This window comes from Orycteropus afer, unplaced genomic scaffold (genome assembly GCF_000298275.1).
Source record: "Orycteropus afer afer isolate SDZICR_OR568_19922 unplaced genomic scaffold, OryAfe1.0 scaffold00081, whole genome shotgun sequence".
NCBI lineage: Eukaryota > Metazoa > Chordata > Mammalia > Tubulidentata > Orycteropodidae > Orycteropus > Orycteropus afer.
Window position 1 is genome coordinate 389,888 of NW_006921668.1, and position 22,362 is coordinate 412,249.

At 37.4% G+C, this 22,362-nt stretch overlaps 1 protein-coding gene across 1 annotated transcript in view; it reads right to left on the bottom strand.

The window, feature by feature from the left end:
- Positions 1–6,501: 6,501 nt before the first annotated feature.
- TBC1D4 (TBC1 domain family member 4) overlaps positions 6,502–22,362 on the bottom strand; it is a 305,464-nt gene continuing 289,603 nt past the window's right edge. The window contains exons 19-22 of the mRNA XM_007941498.1: positions 18,537–18,696; positions 15,753–15,922; positions 9,673–9,849; positions 6,502–6,735 (exon numbers count right to left, since the gene is read on the bottom strand). Coding sequence (XP_007939689.1) covers positions 6,502–6,735; positions 9,673–9,849; positions 15,753–15,922; positions 18,537–18,696 — 741 coding nt within the window. The remainder of the gene's footprint in view (positions 6,736–9,672; positions 9,850–15,752; positions 15,923–18,536; positions 18,697–22,362) is intronic.

Consider the following 22,362-nt stretch of genomic DNA (forward strand, 5'->3'; position numbering starts at 1 on the left):
AGACTTTCGTGAACAAAGAGCATAAAATATATGTTTAGCAGAAAGGATTATTTCTGCATAATATCATGTTCTATTGAAAATAAGCTTCGTGAACTTGCGAATTAACTCATTTTGAGAAGGGAAGCTACATCAGACAACCTACAAACTTTACATTGTAAAAGAAAACAATATATTAGCAACGTTTGAATCACTCTTGTTGTTGTTGTTGTTATTTGCCGTGGAGTCGGCCCCGACTCATAGCGACCCCTCCTTGGGTTTCCGAGGCAGTATTACTACAGAAGTAGGATTGCCCAACCTTCCTTCTGAGGAGAGGCTGGTGGGTTTGAACTGCCAGCCTTCTGGTTAGCAGTCAAGTGCCTTAGGCACTATGCTACCAGAGCTCCTTTGAATCACTTTTAGGGGAAAAAAAAAAAAAGCCTCCTTTTCCTGTTTTTGTTAAAGCAAGATTATTATTAAGAAAACCAATATGCTCAACATCAGATCTGTATGCTGTAGGGTTATTTCCATATAATAATAAATAAAGAAGAAAATTCACCTGAAAGATGTAATTTACCCTGGTGAGTTTGTTCTAGCCTGGGCCTTGGAGGCTCAGGTGTTTGATTTCGTCCACATGCAAACTACAGATTTCTTTTTCCTGAGTACACCCACAAGAACTAAGCTCCTGAGACTGATGTTTAAAATAAGAATCCCCGTTTAAAATTTATAGAGAGAAGCAGAACCATTGCAGGGACTTGAATACTTGACTTTTATTATTAGCCTCATCCCTTTCTCACCACCTATTTGTTTGCAGTACTATGGTGGCTCGCATGGTGCTATAATGCCGGAAGCTACCCCACTAATATTTCCAATACCAGCAAGATCACCCATGGTAGACAGGATTCAGCCAAGCTCTCAGACTATGACAGATTAGGAAAAAGGCCTGACAAACTACCCCCAAAATTTGTTGTTTTTGTTGTTAGGTACCATCGAGTCGGCTCCAACTCATAATGAACCTATGTACAAAAGAGCCCATCATTGCAACCATTGTGTAAGTCCATCTCATCAAGGGTCTTCCCCTTTTTCAATGACCCTCTACTTGGCCAAGCATGATATGCTTCTTTAGGGAATGGTCCCTTCTGACAACATGACCAAAGTAGGTGAGATGAAGTCTGGCCATTCTCACTTCCAAGGAGAATTCTGGCTGCACATCTTCCAGGACAGATTTGTTAGTTCTTCTGGCAGTCCATGGTACTTTCAGTATTCTCCTCCACCACAACTCAAAAGCATCAACTTTTTTGGTCTTCTTTATTCATTTTCCAGCTTTCACATGCATATGAGGTGTTTGAAAATACCATAACTTGAGTCAGGTGTACCTTAGTTTTCAAAGTGACATCTTTGCTCTTTAACACTTTAAAGAGGTCTTTTGCAGCAAATTTGCCCAGTGCAATATGACATCTGATTTCTTGTCTCCTGCTTCCATGGGTGTTTGTGGATCTAAGTAAAATGAAATCCCTGACAACTTCAATCTTTTATCCATTTATTGTGATGTTGTTTATTGGTCCAGTTGTGAGGATTTTTGTTTTATGTTGATGGGTAAACCATACTGCAGACTGTAGTCTTTGATCTTCATCAGTAAATTAGCCAATGAAAACTTTATAGGCCACAACAGAGTATTGTCTAACGTGCTTGCTTTGGACACATTATCAAGAGGGATCGATTTCTAGAGGAAGACTTCATGTTAGGTGAAGTAGAGGGCCAGTCAGGGTAAAGGAGGTCCTCAGTGAAATGGTCTGATACAATAGCTCCAATGTTGGACTTGAACATGCCAATATTTGTGAGGATGATGCAGGACCAGGAAACATTTGGTTTTGTCCATGAGTGAGAGTTGACTTGAACTACCTACCTACCTACCTATGTATTGATCTACCTATCTAACATCTATCTATCTATGAGACTCATGGTTTACAATGCAGCATATTACTCTGCCTTTTCAACAGGAGGAGCAACAGAAAGTGCCACAAAGCACTTTCAGTTTGAGATATTGGAACAAATGTCAAAGTAGATTTCAGGGAAATTGGCAACTAGAGTAAACAGGATTTCATTAAAAAAATCCCCACCATCTCTTCCACTGTTTTATTCCTAGGTTTCCAGATGATTCTCTCTGAAGGACTGAACTGGCTACTCTAAACTTGGCTAAGACACCCTGAAACCTCAAAGATGAATTCCACTTGCAGATCCCACACCCTCTCCCACCTGGTGAAACCTCAAAGATAAATTACCAGCCTGCAGACTCCACACCCTCCCCAGGGGGGCAACATTTCCCCAAAGGAGGGTCTCTACTTTGCAACTGGTATTGTTCCCGTTGCTCCTAGAGTCATCCCTCACGGGCTTTTCTTCAATAAATCCTGGTCTGATCTGTCAAGGTTGTGGTTATTTTCTACTCTCCTTTCACTTTCACTTCTGTACTTCCATACTTTGCTAACACTCTCTATAACCTAGATTCTTCTCCTCTCTTCAACTGAGCAGTTCAGCTTCAATTTCTGCTTTCATTTATCTCTCAGCAAAACAAAATCCAGGTAGCTCAATATTGAGTATTAGAATTTTTCCCTAGTCGTGGGAGATGGTCTCAGTTTAACCCATCAGAGTCATGACACACTGTAGCAGCAGTGGGGATAGGGAAAAATGGGCAAATATGTTGGAGGCAAAATTAGCAAGTTTCAGTGACTGGTTCTATCAGAAGAGAAGTCAAGTTGTCTCTCCTTCCCAAAGGCCACTCAATGTCCTAGATCAGGTTCTTACCATTTTCTTTTTTGGCCTGGATGTTTATCACATTCACTGACTTGTAGTCTCCTATTCCCTAGTTTCTATCCAAATGTTTAAGATGGATTCCACTAAATCGGATCATGCCTCACTCCAGTTTATAAGTATCTAATGGCTACCATTGCTCTCTAGGTAGAGTTCAGAGTCCTTCTTATGGTCTACAAAGACCTTCATGATAGAATCCCTTATCTGTCAAGAGACTCATCACCCACCCCCTTCCCAACATGGGAACACTAACCATACTTCAGGATTAAGGGATTCCATATCATGTCAGAAATACACTATCCTCTTCTGTTCATACATTGCTTTACATAACCTACTCCACCTACTGGTTCTCATAGACTCAGATCATGCATCCCTCTCCTCAGAAACACTTTGTGAGGCCTTCTCTCCAGGCTGAGTTAATGACTGCCCTCTGTATTTCCTTGCATACCATATTTGTGCATACCTCTGTTGTAACTGCAACTTTCCTGTTTTCTAATTATCCCTACACTAGACCATAAACCCTTTGAGGGCAAAGACTGTATCTATTCCATCTCTGAACACCAAGTACTTAGCCTGGAATAAGCACACACAAACTTCTTTGTTGAACGAATAAATGTGGTAGAACCAAGTCTCAGAAATAAGACTTCCCACACTAAATCCATTGATTTTTCTCAGTATGTCACCGCTAATGAGAGCGGTACATTAAGGTAGAGAATTAAATACTACATACCATCAAATAATAGATTTCCTATTTCTAATTAAGCACAGTGAGAAAAGTATTTGGTCAAACAGTGAGAAAATGGATAAATCGACAAGGATAACAGGAGATTATACTACTTAAACCTACATTACTTTTTTCTCAAGATCTTTAATTAGTATATATTGTTGCTATTGTTGTTGCTGGTCGTCTAATGGTGACCCGTGTGTGCAGTAGGACTGCTACTTAAGGTTTTCAAGACTGCAAACTTTCAGAAGCAGAAATAATTAGTTTTAGTCCTAAAGTTAGCAAGAACATACAGAATCCTTTTGGTTACAAACATAGTTGAGAATATTCTGAGAGAAATACATGATATAAGCACATTCATATCATCATATCTATCAGTAAGTGTCCTTAATTGTTCATTGTTGCTGTTGATTTGGCTCTTATAGTGACCTTATGTATAACAGAATGAAATGTTGCCTGGTCATGAGTCACCCTCATGATTGAATTCTTAATTAAATGGGAATTCTAATTTTCAATTTGAAAAGATAACTACTATCTTCTTTCTCTCCCTTGCCATCTATGAGAGGCCTAGAAAATAAAAGGGGCAGAATGCAAATCTACCAGGATGCTTACTGTTTTTTTTTTTTTTTAAATATATTCAACAGGAAAAAGCTTTCATAAATCTTTTCTTAAAATGATTTCCCTTGTCTCTGATTCTGTTAAGAATTATCAATGCATCAATTTTACAAAGTAACAATCCAACCCATGCATATCCTGTAAAAGACTGTAATCAAGAGCTTCTTTTCTTCTACCAGCAAAAATAAAACCACTGAGCCAAGGAAAACTGCAGCAATGTATTTATTGGAAATGAACTAGACATTACATTAACCTGATGAAGATGTAACAATGCATGAAGCATAACGGGTATAATATTTTAAGAAAATCACAAAGGAAAAATAAAATTCATTTTCAAAAGAAAATATTGTAGCCAAGGTACCCTAATCTCTTAAAACAATAATGCAACTCATAATGTTGATTCTAAACATTCCAGAATAAAGTTTACTTTAAACTCAACAACAGAAAGTAAAATGTTTCTTTTCCCAACTGGGAGATGCCTTAGCTACCACTGTGACTCACACATAAGGCAATTTTCATCACTGGACAGTAACAAGATAATAGTTGTTATACTCCTGGTAGGAAAAGGAAAAAAACAAAAACAAAAACCTCTTACAAATAGAGAAATTTTCAGGAAGTATTAGCAACAAATCATTTGGGAACCCTGGTTGAATGAGGTACCTAGAATCAGCATGTTCTGGTCTACTGAAACAGACCTTAGAAGTTACATTAATTTAACTAATACGACCTTACTATCTTTAAAATAAAATAACCCAGCCTGGAGTAGAGGGCATGCTAATCTGTCACAAGATTCATTACATATACACAAGTAACAGTTTAAAGGTGATTTCAAATGTTTTCATCTGCTTATAAAGTTTTTGCAAGTTTTAGTGCTTTATTCTTCTACTCTAAAGTAAGTTTCAACTTGTTCTATAACAAATTCCCTTTGAAGAAAATTAACTCAGATAGTCCATCAGTGATAATACAGGTACTTAAAAAAAAAAAAAAGCAGGGATGAGAAATATTGTTTAGAAAGGCAAACATGTTGTATCAACTTTCAGAGGCACCATGGGAGAATCATCTCTGAAACAGACAATGGCATGTGTACTTTGAAAATCACTGTCCTTCCATACAGCCAGCATGCAAGTTGGGAATATACATGTAGAATTCTAGGCTTTCACATGGGCTCAGTGCCACTTTCCTCTTCCCTTCCAATGGAATTCAACAAAGTGTGTTCTTAAATACTTCATAGTTCCTGTCACTTTTCACACAAAAAGGAAAATTTACTCAGAGCTTAGTAGATTCTTTCAATTGGCAAAAAAGTTAAAATAATATTAATAATTAAAGGTATCTCAACCCAACATATTATCTTTAGAAAACCAATCATAATTGCATTTCCTCATCCTTCATTTAAGCTAGAGGCTTAGCTAAGAGCTGTCACATTTGGATGGGAAAATGTCAAACCATTGTCTCTAACTGTGGCACCAAGTAAAGGTGAGTCAGTTCACAACTGTAGGAGTAATTTAAATAAGATGGTAGAATGCTAACATAGACAATGTGGGTCCGAAATTAAATGTCTGAGGCCTGATATTTTTGGTTTGACTAATAATGCTGGGCTAATTTACTAGAAAATTAGCAACATTCTCCTTTAACTTGGGTTGCTCCTCATACATGTCCAAAGTAATCACTAACCAGACTCAAAATGCATGTGGGCACAACATGCTAGTTGGCACAAGGCAGGCAGGAGAGCAAAACCCCACCTTCCTGAAATAGGAGCATGACTGCTGATCAGTCATTTTCTCTTATATACAATGTCAGTAGACTTTTAAGACAAGTACACAAAGTTACATAAATGTCTCCGCCTTCCCCCTCTACACCACTGAGTGAAACAGGCTGTTCTTTGGAGGAAAAAAATACATTTGTTTTTTTCAAGTATATCTCAATATACAAAGATGCTCTAGCTTTGTTTCACTACAGAGACAAAAAAAAAAAAAAAAAAAAGGTTTGACGTGTGCCCAAGGAGAATTTTGCTTTAACTTCCCTTTGGTGTGGACTTCATGAAGTTTTGACTAAAAAAATTGCTCTAAATATACATCTACTCATTTTCTCTGAAAGCATGAATCCTTTATGTAATTTATATATATATATATATATATATATATATATATATGTATATATGTACATAGCTGTCAACCACCATCACCCGCCAGCCTACATCTGTACAATGGCTTAGGGTTTGCAGACTCTGAGAATGCAGTCCACCCGACTGACTTGGGGCTCACCACCAGTATTAGGTGGTTCCACCAGCTTCGTTGTCCAGCGTTCAACCAGCAGCACACAGACTCTTCCCTTCCTTAGTGCTCTAAGTAGCACCTACTACTGACATGGCACTTCTTAAATTATGGCTTATTTCCTGTCTTGGCTTTGTTGTTAGGATTGCAGTTCAGGTCTCTCAGCAGTGACTCACAACTGGCTAGAGCATCTGCAGGCAGTAACTTCCGGATTTGCTCCACTGTCTTCTGATAGGCCATTTTCTCTTGTTCCAGGGTCCGGATTAAAGACTTCATTTTGGTCTCTCTGGTCAAAAGATTTTCCAGGTTTGATTCCAAGGTCTGGATTTTAGTATGAGCCACCTATTTGAAAGAGGAAAACAAAGTCCTCTAAATCAAAGTTTTTGAAGACTGCTTTTTCATTATAGCAGCAACCAGACCTTATATATATTAACCAATTATATCCAATTACTGAACAAAATATTATATGAAACAAATAACTCCAACAACTTCTATGAAACAGAGATTTTTAGGTTTCTCAAAAATATAATTGTGACACTAACACAATTTGTTTAATTTCACTGAATATACCAATAATCAATAGTAAATCATCATCCCAGAATAGTAGGGGTCTTACTCCACACACTGATATTCCTTGGAATGAGTGGGATCTGACATGTCTGAGAGAAAAATAGAAGGTTCCTGACAACCACCTTATAGTGCTGAAGTTAAGTTTCTCTCCTTCTGACTGTAAATATAAACTCAACTCACTGCTGTTGAGTTCAGATCCAGCTCACAGCGACCCCTCCTTGATTTTCCGAGGCAGTATCACTATGGAAGTAGATTGGCCAACCTTCCTTTTGAGGAGTGGCTGGTGGGTTTAAACCGCCAGCCTTCTGGTTAGCAGTCAAATGCCTTAGGCACTATTCCACCAAAACACATATGTGGGATCCTACTTCTAAGGGTGTCAGGGATGCTCATGTAACTTGGGAACACAGACAGGATGATTATATTGAACTGTCCATTTAAAGAGTTTGTAACAATTAATAAAAATCATTACACTATAAAATATAGGTACAAATCCACCTTTTCTAATAAGGAAATGCTCAAATAAGCATCACTGGAGCTTCTAAGTAGAAACAGACAATATACCAATTATATTTATTTATTTATTTTTGGAAATACAGTGTTGGCTCTTTTTTGAATAAGAAAAGGGACAAAAAGTTGAAGTGAAGGAAATCAGGGTTCTTATTCTTTCTGGGCAACTACTCAAGAGTTCTATAGTTTCTGACCTTTTTTTTCACAGATGGTCTTATCAGGGGCCTACCACATAAAAGCAAAGCATCTTATTATTTTCTGGTTTAGGGCAGGTGTTGTTGTTGTTGTTATGTGCTGTCAAGTCGGACCCAATTCATAGTGACCCCTACTTGTGTTTTCAAGGTGGTATCACTACGGAAGTAGATTACCCAACCTTCTTTCTGAGGAGTGGCTGGTGGGTTTGAACCGCCAGCCTTCTGGTTAGCAGTCAAATGCCTCAAGCACTACACTACCAGAGCTCCTTGGGGCAGGTGTATAGTGTTAAGGAAATGGAGGGTAAGCAGAAATCAGATGCACACTTACACTCTAGCTTAGGACTCATCTCTACTAGCAGTTCCCTTTCCATTTTCCCCATCACTCCTTAAGCTACAGCCCTAGGATGTGCACACACAGTACATTCAATACTAAGTTGAAGATTATGAATATTGTTCTGCAATAAATTTAGTTGCATTTGTTAAGTGTGTGTATAAATAAACATATAGTATTTTATATTCCCAAGTAATTGTCAGTCCTTGATGACAGGAACTGTGTGTGATATGTTTTCCTTTACCTTTTTCACATATATTCGTTTCTCTTTCCATGTCTGTGAGTTTTACTCTAGGTAAGTGTAATGGTTCCTGTTCTCTGTTAACTTGGCTAGCCATCATTCCCAGTTTTGGGTGGTTGTCTTCCATTTTGTGGTGTGGTGTAATTATCTTCAATTTTGTCATATTATGTAATTATCCTCCACTTGCAAAGCCTATCCTCTACATATTAATGAGGCACAATTACTGTGGGGTATCTCTTAAGTCACAACCTTACAAGAGGGCATGACTCAAGTCACACCTTTACTCAAGTAACACCCTTATTCTGATGAAAGGAGAGTTTCTTTGGGGGTATGACATGAGCCAATATACAGATGGATGCTCTGCCAAGGCTCTCCCTTGCTCTGGATTCTACACCTGGCTCATCATCATCTGGTCTCCAGTTCTTGGACCTTGCACTAACAGCCTGTTGGCTACCCTCCAATTCTGGTATGCACCACATTCTGCAGCCCTGTAAGCCAACAATCTGTCATCTGACTTGCCAATTGTGGGTCCATCAGCTCCTGCAACCATGTGAATCAGAGGAAGCCTCCAGCCTGATGCCTGACCCATGGATTTGGGACTTGCCAGCCTCCACAATTGCATGAGCCATTTCCTTGAGATCAATCTCTCTCTCTCTCTCTCTGTATGTAGGCATATGTGTGTGTGTGTGTGTGTGTGTGTATTTCACTGGTTTTGCTTCTCTAGAGAAGCCAGCCTAAGACAGCAAGTCTCATCACCAATCAGATTTCTTACAAATGGTCTCCCTTCATTTTTGCCTCCTCCTACTTGGTCCTCATTGAGGTTCCAAAATTGACCTTTCTAAAAGCACTGCTCAAAAACTTTAAGAGATTAGTCACTCTGTTTCCAAGAGTAAAGTCATGCTCTTCTGCTAGACACTGAAAGTTATTAACAATTCTGCTCCCATCATATTATTACATTACTCAACATAAATCTTCAACTCACGTCAAACTAACTGATACTCAGCTACTCCCTCCTTTGTTTTTACCAACAACCCCTGCTCCCACCCAGCTTTAAGATCCTCAACACTCATTTCTTATACCAACTTCAGGCTCCAGCTGAAGCCCCTAAATCCCCCAGGACTTTCCCAATTTCCTATATGCAAGCTTTTCTCCCTTTGGTTTAATCAATTGTGTACTGCCCAATAGGTATTGAAGCAAATTCTGCTTTGAATTGCCCTTTAACTACCTTGTGAGTTTACATTTTACCTCCCGAGTGAAATTTAAATTTGCACATGCATCTTCAGCCCTTCTGTGGGGCTCCACTTGGACACAGTCTGAAGTAGAGGCCCTTAGCCAGCACTGGTGATCCACCTACATATGCCTCTTATTCCTGGCACAGCTCTATGCATGCAGGAGGCATTCAAGTGCCTTTTTTGGTTACATCTTTAGGTCTTTACCTGTAATTTTTCTAGGAGGTCCATGTTTTGTCTTTTCAGTTGGCTATTGGCTCTCTCCAGCTTCTCCACAGGTTCATTATCCTCACAGGCATATGAAGATTCCTGAAGCTCATCCTGAAGCACATGATATTCCACCTCATAGGCATGTAACTGTTTAGAAATGTCCATCTCAAAAACCTGCCATGAAAATGCCATGGGTTAATCTGGCCTTTATATACATAAATCAAGATACATATACTCCCAGATACTTGTTTAATGAGGAAAATTATGGTATACACAAGGAATAACAATAAGTTTGACTTCAACATAAGGACAAATGGATTATATCTATGCAATGAAACAATCTTATATTGAAGCCAAATCACTAAAACAAATTAATGTCCAAGGGTAATTTGCAACCAAAATGTTTATAATCTAGGACTGAAAAATATCTGTCATTTGAACCCACCAGCCATTCGTTCCACAGGAGAAAGATGTGGAAGTCTGCTTCCATAAAGATTTATAGCCTTAGAATCTCTATGGGGGCAGTTCTACTCTGTCGTGTAGGGTTGTTATGAGTTGGAAATAACTTGATGGCAATAGATCTAGTATGTGTTTGTTTTTTAAGTAATTATCTCCCAAAATGTAGTATACCAGATAAATAACACTAATTATTAAGTGATTACTACCTACATTAGAGATAATCTTTGCTAATTGATAAGCAAAATTGCATAGGGTATATCTGTAATAATGAGAACAAAAGCGTTTCTAATTTATTTGTTAACGGAACAGAAAGGCCTTATAAGTATCCATATATAATGAGCATCCATGTGAGCCTCTTAGGAATCACTTACATAGTTACCACAGAAAATCTTTAACAGGGCATATCCTGAACACTATATGCAGCTGTAAAGTGTAAGAAGGGTTGCTGCTCTCACTCAGTACCACCAACTGGGAAGACAGTAAGCTGTTAAGTTAACCCCTCCTCAGTCTAAACCTGCTCAGTGAGGTGGCAGCTGCCATTTAAGCACTGGTGTCTACATTAACAATGTGGAGAGAACAAAAACAAACATGAAAACAACATGATTTCTGATTGTCAAATCTGACTGGCCTTTCTACCCTATTACTACCAGAGATTGTTAAATCTTAGAATCTACATAATAATACCACTAAACTCAAACTAATATCATTTCTAGAATATATATACCTACAGGTATGGATAAAGGAGCACTGGTGGTGCAGTGGTTAAAGTATTTCACTGCTAACCAAAAGGTTGGCAGTTTAAACCCACCAGCCACTCCGTGGAAGAAAGATGAGGCAGTCTCCACTTCCACAAGAATTTTATTGGTGAGTAGTGACTGAGGTTTTAAAAGCTTACAAACAGACATGTAGATGCAACAATTGGTCTCTCCTCATCCAAAGCAAAGAATAATGAAGAAAACCAAAGATGCATGGAAACAATTAGTACAAGGAAGGAACTAGTGGGCCATACGAACTTCAGCCTACAAGACCATGACACCAGAAGAACCAGATGATACCAAGCTACCTGTCACCCACTTCCCAAGGGATCAGTGCTGGAGAACTTGGATAGAATGGGAGAAAAATGTGTAACTCAAAAAAAAACAAAAAACAAAAAAACAGGCTTACTGGTCCAATAGAGACTGGTGAAGCCCCCAGAGACTATGACCCTTGGTCACCTTCAGGCCTGGAATTGAACTCAGTCTTCTGGCTTCCAGCTAAACAACAGACAGGCTTATAAGGTGAACATTTACACCAGGTAGGTACACTCTTTAGGACAAGCAATCATGGGAGATCAGAAGAGCAGTCATTTGTGCAGGGAGATAGCTCAGAGGGCAGGAATGCATGGGAAAGAAGGAGACAGGGAAAAGGTAACCACAGGGAAGAAGTGGGAAGACAGCTGTTACATTATGAAGATGGCAATCAATGCCATGAAACAAAATGTGTATGAACTGTTGCATGGAAAATGAATTCGCTCTGAAAACGTTCACCCAAATCACAATTTAAAAAAAAAGAAGAAGAAGAATTCATAGCTTTGGAAACCCTTTGGGGTAGTTCTACCCTGTCCTATGCTATGAGTCTGAATCAACATGATGGCAGTGTGTTTGGATTTTGGGGTATAGGTATGGATACACTGGGCTATTTACATAACAAAACTAGTATGGACATTTTGATCAAAGATTCTATAGAAGAATCCTGATCAAAATGAGGAAAATGAAGACCAGAATTTCAAATTTTCATGCATGGAATCCAGACATTCTGGAACCATGGGAGCTGGAAAAACCCTTGAAACTACTGCCTTGAGATAATCTTTAAATCTTAAACCAAAAATATCCCTGGAAGTCTCCTTAAAACCAAACAGCAGCTTAGCTTAACAAGTAAAGAATGTCTGCCTTGAGCATTGTGTTCTTTTAAGAACTCTCTCTATGGGCTCAAAATGACAACAGCAACTCAAAAGATTAGGTAGGAAACTTAGGGGGTAGTGAGTTCTTGTTATTTGGAGAAGAATGATTCAGAGAAGGAAGGTGAGAATGGTTGTACCATTTGAAGAATGTAATCAATGTCACTGAATTGAACATGTAGAAACTGTTGAATTGGTATGTGTTCTGTTGTGTTTATTTTCAACAACAACAAAAAGAAATTAAAAATGATGGTATAGCTCTGCATTTATTGGCATGAAAGAATGTTTAATACTCTACATATTTTTAATTAAATAATCAGGTTACTCAACAGCATGTATGGTATTACTCCAGTTATGTATATACAACTGCATACACATGTATATGTGTAGATAAGCAAAGAGAGATGTGTAAAAGGAAATTTAAAAGGCCACCATCTCAAGATGTCAAGATTTATGTTTACTTTCATTTTCACCTTTCTGCTGTTTCTGCAACATTTGCATTTTTTTATGACCACAAATAAAGCTCATCAGAGTCTCCTTCAATATCAGGAGTTCATTCCAAAGTTAATCAACTCTAATTGTTAGAAAATTCTCTCAATATCAAGTCCAAATTTACCTGCCTATAAATTCTATCCATTAATCCCAGTAATGATCTCTAAAGCAGGCAATTCACTCCCTAATTTTAGAATGGAAGTGATCAGATTTCAAATACCCTCTCTCCTCTAAAAGCACAATCTCCCTGACTGCCAGTCAAATGGTATTCCTGAAGCATCACTACATAAACAAATAGGAAATCCAGGGTACACTTTTCAATTTACAGATTATTTTAACAAATAAAAATAGTTATTTATAGAGTAATCTACTTATGATTTAGAGGCTTTGCAATTTCCTTCTGACTTAGATTCTATTAATAGAAAATTTTATATACGATCATACAATAATCAAGAAGCTCTGGTGGGGTAGTGCCTAAGGCATTTGACCACTAACCAGAAGGCTGGCGGTGCAAACCTATCAGCCACTCTATGGAAAGAAGGCTGGGCAATCTACTTCTGTAAAGATTTATCGCCTTGGAAACTCAATGGGGGTAGCTGTGAGTCAGATTTTTAGATTTTATAAATAGAAAATGTTATATATGATCATATAATAATAGTTCACATTTACGTATGTGTTACAGTGCATGAAATTCTTTAACTTAATTCGTTACATTTGCTCTTAAAAATAATATTGAAGTGTAATTGGATCACTTATTATTATTACTTAGACTTTCTTTTCTGTAAGAGGAGGTTGAGATGCAGAAAGGTAGTGATTAACCCAGAGTTACACAATGAGTAGATGGCAGGACACTGTTGTTATTGTTGTTGTTAGGTGCCGTCAAGTTGGCTCCGACTCATATTGACCCTATGTACAACAGAATGAAACACTGCCCAGTCCTGTGCCAGCCTCACAACCCTTGCTATACCTGAGCCCATCATTGCAGCCACTGTGTCAATCCATCTCATCTGTCACCACTCATCTGTCAGTTTGTCACACTGTGGTGGGTTGTGTGTTGCTGTGAGACTGAAAGCTATGCCACCAGAATTTCAAATACCAGCAGAGTTACCCATGGTGGACAGGTTTCAGCAGAGCTTCCACACTAGGACAGATTCAGAAGAATGAAGGGGCCATCCAGTTCTCAAATAATTGGCCAGTGAACACCTTATGAATACCAGTGAAACACTGTTCTTCCCTGTTTGGGTCTCCAAAATCACAACTGCCAAACTCCCTCCTCCTCAGCTCTGGCTCCCACTGGTCCTGATAACACCACTACATCCTCCCTTCCCCTCTTTATACAAAGGGTGTGAACCTGTACTTCCTTCCATTACTATTCCCTGAGCACCTGGAGAGCCATTTTGGGTTCTCTTACTCTATCCACAATTCTGTTTAAAAGAAAAGAAAAAACAAAACAAAAACTTGATTTGAATCATCAGAGGTAAACTGTTTTCTGATTTGATTGATACATCACATTTCTTCTTTGAAGCTTCACAAAACTTCTCAGATAGGTATTGTCCCATTTTGGAGCCAAGAAACTACAGTTCAGATAACTAAGGTGATGCATACAAGTGAAACAGTTAATAAAAGAGCTAGAAAGAAGATACAAACCCAGTACTTCTAATTGCAAAGCCGATGCTCTTGCCACATATAGTCCTTGTATATTTTTAAAAAGAAGTAACGATATTTACAAAGGCAAGTGGGTCTCATTTTTTTTCTGTCTTCCTAACTCTGTCAGTTCTATCTGCAGTCTCACCATTGGTTTAAATTGAAAGAAATCTTAAGAAATTCATTACACAGCACTAAACCACTTTTCTGTGCACAGCCAATGCCACAACGGAGAAGTTTCACTATAGTCTTATTTCTAAATAAAATGCATCTGATCAAATTTAAAAAGCAGAAATAGAGCTACCTGTCAAGCAAAACTACATTTTCTTAAAAAATTTTATTGTGATTTGGGTGAAAGTTTACAGAGCAAATTCATCTTCCATACAGCAGTTCACATACACTTTGTCTCAACATTGACTGTAATCTCCCACAATGCAACAGCCTTCCTCCCACTTCCTCCCCATAGCTACCTCTTCCCTGTGTTCTTCCTTCCAAAGCACTCCCGCCCCATGAGCTGTCTCCCTGTGCATATACAGCCATTCTATTCTCCCATGATTGATCTCTCCAAGGAGTATATCTACCTAATGTAAATGTTCAGCTCATTTGCCTGTCTTTTGTTTGGCTGGAAACCACAGGAGTGGGTTCGATTCCAGACCTGAAGGGCCGCTAGGGGCCATAGTTTTGGGGGTTCCACCAGGTTCTATCAAACCAGCAAACCTGGTCCCTTTTTTCTTATAATTTCAAGTTTCGTTCCACATTGTTCTCCCTCTCTATCCAGGATCTCCTACATAGATCCCCCTCTGAGCAGTTAACAGGGGTAGCCGGGCACCATCTAGTTCTTCTGGTCTCATAGTCTTATGGGCTGTGGATCACATGGTGTATCAGTCTCTTGGGCTAATTGTTTCCATGCATTTTTGGTTTTCTTCATTCTTCTTTGCTCTGGATGAGGAAAGACTCATTGTTGCATCAAGATGGCCACTTGCAAGCTTTTAAGATCCCAGTCACTACTCACCAAAGTAGGTTGTGGAACAATGTTTTTGCATAGTATGTTATGCCAATTGAGCATGGTCCTGAGCCTACAGGTCCAACTACTTGCTCTCTCTGGGTAGCTAGCTGTGGCCAAGAAGTGACTACAACCTTGTCCTTGTCAACGCTACTATCTACCTGGAAATTCTTACAGAACATACAATACACTTGTAGAAACATGGTCATGGGCACACTACCCCCTGCATAGACACACCTAATAGTTCAGTGATCTATCCATGTGTAGATCACTGTTTGTCATCACTAACAATGCAGTACTGTATATGCAAAAGGTTCATCTTTGTTGTTTGTACCTCCCATGCACCTCTCTATGTCTTCCTCTTCCTCAACGCTATCATGTTGATCACTCACATTTAGCACATTGCCCTTCTCTTCACTCAAGTCAATACTTGTCTCTACCTATCTAACAATCAAAACTACATTTCTATGCCAAAAAGTTGAACATGTAATCAGTACATACACTGTGATAGAGTCATATCTTACTGTTATCATCCAATCATACCTGTGTAATGATTTTTTCCATTTCAGATATATTCATATCAGGGAGGGTATTTTTAAGAAACTCGACAATATTTTCAAAGTTTTCACATTCCATTATAAGGGCCTCTTGGCTACTTAGTAGACTGAGTGCAACCTTAAATATAACTTCAGTTCCCTGAAGAAAAATTATATCTAAAAAAAAAGAGATAATTTTCATGATTAAAATTATGCATCCATTGCAAAACATATGCTCATTATAGTAATGCCTTTTTCTTTCCTTTAATTACTGCAGCATGACCAGAGAAAAGTTTGCCAAAAAACAAATTGATCCAAACCACCCAGGTTAAAAAAAAAAAAATGCTTCTGATATGACTGAAAGAAACAAATGTTTGCATATTCCCCATACCTATTTAGAAATCTCAACTAAAGGGTTTTTTAAAAAAGAAAGAGATATATGTATCCATTTGTCTCTGTATTTATCTATAATTTTTAATGGCAAATTTCATGGAAATGATAAAGTTGATTAGATAAATCTCAGAGATATTTATTCAACTGCTGTTTAGATTTTTCTTCACAACAGAAATACAAAAACAAGTCAGCATAACCAATTAGTACTATTTAAACTCTAATTACCATAATAAGATAGTAAATGAACCAGTTAATATGTAATTAAACCTATAGCAGAGTAAGAAATTAAAAAGAAAAAACTTTAAAAGAAAATCAAAACAAATATATTACCTAAATCAGAAGTGCACTCCACTTCTTAACAAATATCAATATGCAATAATTTTGAAAAGTAAAATTCATAAATTTTGAATTTTTTTAATCAATAATATACAACAGGGAATTTTCAAAAAAAGAGCAAACTGCAAGACAATTATTTCAAATTTAATAATTCTGCTTCCTCATTCATTTCCTCTTTCCTGATGGTCTCTCTTATTTACTGATTTAAAAAAAAAAAAAAGATTGAGCAGCTACTATTACAAAACCAACAGCATCATTCACATTCTCATAGCAAGGAACAAATTACTGGGAAGATTTGTTTCTTAGACTCCGATATCAACTTTCCAAGTGTAAGTCAAAGAGAAAGGCCCTAGAACACCATTTGTATTGCACAGACTATTCTCAGAGGAAAAAAAAAATTAAATATATATATATCTCCATAGAAGATCCATTAATAGGAACCCAAGTGCCAAAGGAAACTTCACTGAGCAAAATCAATCACATATATTAAATAAATAAGAGAAACTTGGCGTACATTTGATACACTACATCTTGATTTTACTCTTTTGCTGTACTTTTTTCTATTGATTTTATTACTGTTAATGCAGAGGTTTTAAAATTTTTCAATTCACAGGACGTAAGAAGAAAATCACTGGACATCACGATCTGGTATATGTATTACATTACACATACATCCTCAAATTGGAGTTTCTCTAAACAATATTTCTCCTTAATATTTATAATATTCTCTAGTATTTTCACTGTGTTATATTCTGTTTCATATTTTTTAATGCTGGTAATGGCCTACAGTACTCGCAATTTGAAAAACAATCGTAATTTGACAAGAGCATATAGTAGCTGCAACAACAGGCTTAAACATAGCATGACTGTAAGGATGGTGCAAGACAGGGCAACATTTCATTCTGTGGTCCACAGGGACGCAATGAGTTGGAACCTACTCAATGGCACCTAACAACAACACAGTTGTGAATACTGGTTACTAGATGAGCTTAACAATAAGAATTGTAGGCACCATTTGTGCGGCCCTTGAGGTCCTAGCAAAAACATTAGAACAAACCACACTAGTGAATAGTTGCATGGGTTTTTGTTTGTTTTTCAAATAACAAACTTAGACAAACTAACCAAAGAAATATGAATAGATTTAATGGTCCCAAAAGGGAATATACCATGTCATAAAACCAAAAACAAACTCATTTCCATCGAGTCAACTACAACTCATAGTGACTCACAGCCACCCACATTGGGTTTCCAAGGCTGTAAATCTTCCAACGCTGTAAATGGAATATCTTGTGGATCTGAACCATTGACCTTCTCACTAGCAGCCAAATGTCTTAACCACTATACCAACAGAGCTCCTTCATCATGTCATATTCTCTTTTCATTCCTAGTGTCTAATGCTGTGATTGAACATGACAGGTATTCTGTAGCCTATCCTGGGCTACCCTGACCGTACTTGGTGCTCTTCCCTGAGCTACATGGTGTTAGAAGACTGGCTACCACCAATAAATTGGCATGAAAAGAGAATTATTTGAGCAACAAAATAGGAATCGAAGTTACCTTGTTAACAGCAAAAAGTCAGACTATGAAATAGCATTACAAAGAACATTAATATAATACTCCTGTTGAGCCAGATGAAGAAAATGTTTCTCTGAGTTTTAGATCCAGGTTGAAGAAGAAAATAAATAGAAGTTGGGAAGTTGTGTATAAAAATCTAGAAAATTATACAGAATAAACCCTTAGCTCAGACTTTTTTTTTTTTTTTTTTTTAAAAAAAAAAAAGGTATCCTCTGATTTTTAGGTATAAATGAAAATAACAGTTCCATCACAGCTTACTCAAAACAGGGGCCTAACTCTCACTTTTCTTTTTCCCATTTGATTTCAATTTTATTTAAGAGCAACATGTTTTCAAATTACTATCAGAATAGAGCCAGGCACATTTATTAAATTCCACTAGCAATTTTCTAGTCTGTAATATATGACAACACAATCAGGGAAACATATGGCTAAAAGTATATTCCTTGGAATAAATACACTGTCCCATGTGATCACAGGCATCTCTTACCAAAAACTCTGGCTACAAATCCTAATGGAAACTGAGAGGCAAACAATGTGAGGAACCAAGGGGCAGCATAAAGACTGGGGCTGATTTCATTTTCTTCAAGATGATTGTAGAGATCTCTGTGATAGTCATGAAGGAGCCTTGACAGCTGGTACATTTGGATCTAAAGTTAATTTGGAGAAGAAAAATAAAATATTATGCATTCATCTGAGTGTACATAAAATATACTGGCTTTAATTTTATTACTCTAATATTTAACAACAAATTCACATATACTCAATAAATAATATAATTTCTTTATTTTTGTTATAATTTTAAAGTTTATATTAAATTCCAACTTAACTGAGGTCACAAAGCAAGTCACTGGACGCCCATCTAAGACTATCGAGAAGCTTCTCTGTTGTTGTGTGTTTGGTTATCAGAAATATACATGGAAATGTGTTTTTTAACCTGTTGAAGGAAGGTATTGCTTTTGGAATTTAACCAGAAATGTCCTGGCTCAGGACTCTCACAGAGGGTCCATTCTAATTTCAGACCAATTCCAGAAAAGCATCCAGTCTAAAGAATTTACCATGTTCAATTCAGAAGGAATGTTTTTCCCTTTTGCTGGGCCTAGCGTCTGATTTGTAATGGAGCTCTGTCTTAGACCCACCAGATAATCTACCCTATGAAGACAGAATGCAGACCTAAAATGTTATGGGGTCTGAAGCTTGAGATGTTATTTCTAATATCCAAAGTATTCCAGCCAAATACTGTTTTCATTAGAAAAGAGACTAAAACAAAATATTCTGTCTTTTCCAAACGTTTTTAGGATTAAGAAATAATTTAGCTTGGCTACAGAGTTGATTACTAGCATTTCAAAAAGGAAAATTTAAGGACAGTATACAGCAACTTTTAGGGGCTCTGGTAGCATAGTGAGTGCCTAAGGCACTTGACTGCTAACCAGAAGGCTGGCGGTTCAAACCCACCAGCCACTCCTCGGAAGGAAGGTTGGGCAATCTACTTCCATAGCAATACTGCCTCGGAAGTCCAAGGAGGGGTTGCTATGAGTCAGGTCTGCCTCCAAGGCACATAACAACAATACAACAACTTTTAAAGTCATGTCTGTGACAGCTAAAGACAAAAAGGTGACAAATAATATACAAACAGTATAATTTAAATTTGTATCCACACCATTAAAAGATGAGTAGAGTGGTTCCTTGATTAGTTATAGCAGCTTGACATTATGATGTGAAATGTATATAATATTTTATTAAATCTAGAGGTACTTCTTTCACTAAGAAATAGTCAAAATAGTAAAAATATCCCCCTTAACTAAATAGTTACCTCTATAAAAAATATATTAAAATAACCAGTACATACTATCAATCCAACAGCTGTTACTTCCAGAGCACAAAACTAAAAATCAGAGATTACTCTGGGGAAAAAAAAATCATAATGTACCACATACAAGTACAATTATTAATTTGATCCCTATTGACAATGTATATCTTTGGAAACTAAGTTTCAACACAAACTAAGAAATTAAAGAGCCACAGGAATTCATAGTTATGAAATAAGCAGCTTAGGGGAAGTCAAACTTAAGGGTTTAAAAAGATGAGATTACTCTCTCGATAAGCCATGTTGAAAGACTCACATATTTCCCTTAGGCTATTTACATTTTAGAAACTAGACATACCGGACTCCTGCCAACAGTAGAATTAGAATTTTGGTACACACAAAGATTCTAGAAATCTAATTAGCAGAATGTAAGGAAAGTATAGCGTCAGAGGCATTCCATTCTTCACACTCAGTTGTGCTCATAACACAGACGTAATAGCTCAGTGTTTAATTTTGTTTTTTTTTAAAGAATTTTATTTTTTCTTTCTGCATTCTAAACAAGGGATTGGGAACATTTCTTCCCTCAAAATATACTTACACTGTGATTATTATTATTATTTTAGGGCAAATAAAAACACAATTCAGGCTTCTTTGAAAGGAAGCTTTAACAATAACATTTCATATGCTAAGAATAAACAATTCTTCAATTCTAGCCTAGAGATAACAGGATAAATGTTCAGATGGGGGGGGGAGAACTGGAGGAGGAAAGAAGGCTCAAAAAAAGATAAGAAGTTGGCGGAAGGAGATGGAAGAAGGTGCGATTAAAGACTTCAGAGGAAAAGATACAAAAAGGAGGAGACACAAACATGATGAAATAGTGATATTTGAAGTTGAAACAGACTCAACACTCTTCATTTTGCAGAGAACTTGGAATGCCCAAGTTCACAAACAGCACAGCAAGACCCAGGAGCTCTGGGGCACAGTGCCTAAGGCATTTGACTGCTCACCAGAGGGCTGGTGGTTCAAATGAACCAGCCACTCCACAGGAGGAAGACCAAGCAATCTACTTCCATAAAGATTTACCACCTCAGAAGCCCAATGGAGGTTACTATGAGTCGGAATTGACTCGGTGGCAGTGAGTTTGATTTGGTTTTGGTTTAATTCCAAGTTTACTGCTGCTTTCACAGCACTAGGCATTTACGTGTACTTTTGAAAGTCATATTGATTGGACAAAAGATACTAATTTCTTTCTCTAGAAACCAGAAAAATGTGTGTCTCACTTTGTATGACAAAAACATCTATCCTCCTAGAGTAAGATCCCCTATGTTGTAGCTTGTAAGAATGCTGACACCAAAGATTTTAAAACATCTGCATAATTATAGGCATAAAATGTCTCTTGGTAATTGAAGACCATATTATATGAATGTAAAAAACACAATTTGCATGAATTTTTATTACGTCAAATTGATGAGGAATATTTAAATAGAAAAATCATTGAATTTTTAAAGTGATAGCTGTATCTATTTTTCTATCAATGATCCTATATCAAACACTACCTGTAGTTACTTTCCATTCTTTGAAATTCTAATACTAGCTACTAAACTGTTGTTTCTAGAAACCAGAGCTATTTAGTTCCTTACAAGAGTGATAGTGTTTTTTAGCTCATATAAAATATAGACAAACTGTTTAGAAATAAAGTAAAAAACCTTCCAAAATAACTTATTTAACTTATTTCAATGCTAACAGACCCATGAACAGTTATTAACTAGGAATCAAACTACTGCAATTATATATCCTGGTAAAAATCCTCCACAGGAACTCAGACCAGGAAACCCAGTGGAAAGAGCAAAGCCCTACTTCCCTAGCAACAGTGTCATTTTGAGGTAGTAAGGAAACCTAGGACCAATTTCTCTCCCTTCGAGAAAATATCTTGTACTATAATAAGGAGCTCTGATGTCATGGTGGGTAACACATTTTGCTGCTAACCAGAAAGTTAGTCGTTCAAACTCAGCAGCTGCTCTGCAGGAGGAAGATGAGGCAATCCAGTTCCATAAAGACTTTTGTTGTTGTTGTTGTTGTTGTTATGTGCTGTTGAGTCAGCCCCAACTCATAGAGACCCCTCTTTGGGTTTCCGAGGCAGTATCACTATGGAAGTAGATTGCCCAACCCTCCTTCCAAGGAGTGGCTGGTGGGTTACAGTGTTGGAAACTCAATGGTGGTAGCTATGAGTTGGAATCAACTTGATGACAGTGGGTTTGTTTTATTATTATTATTATTATTATTTAATAATACACATGGAGTTCCTATGTGGCACAAATGGTTAACAAGCTTGGGTGCCAACCAAAAGTTGGCAGTACAAGTCTACTTAGTGGTGCCTAAGAAGAAAGGCCTTGTGGTCTATTTCTGAAAAGTCAGTCATTGGAAACGCTATGTCTACTTGATATACATGTAGTCACCATGGGTGGGAGTTAATTTGACAGCACCTGGTTACAATATACATAGGGTAAAA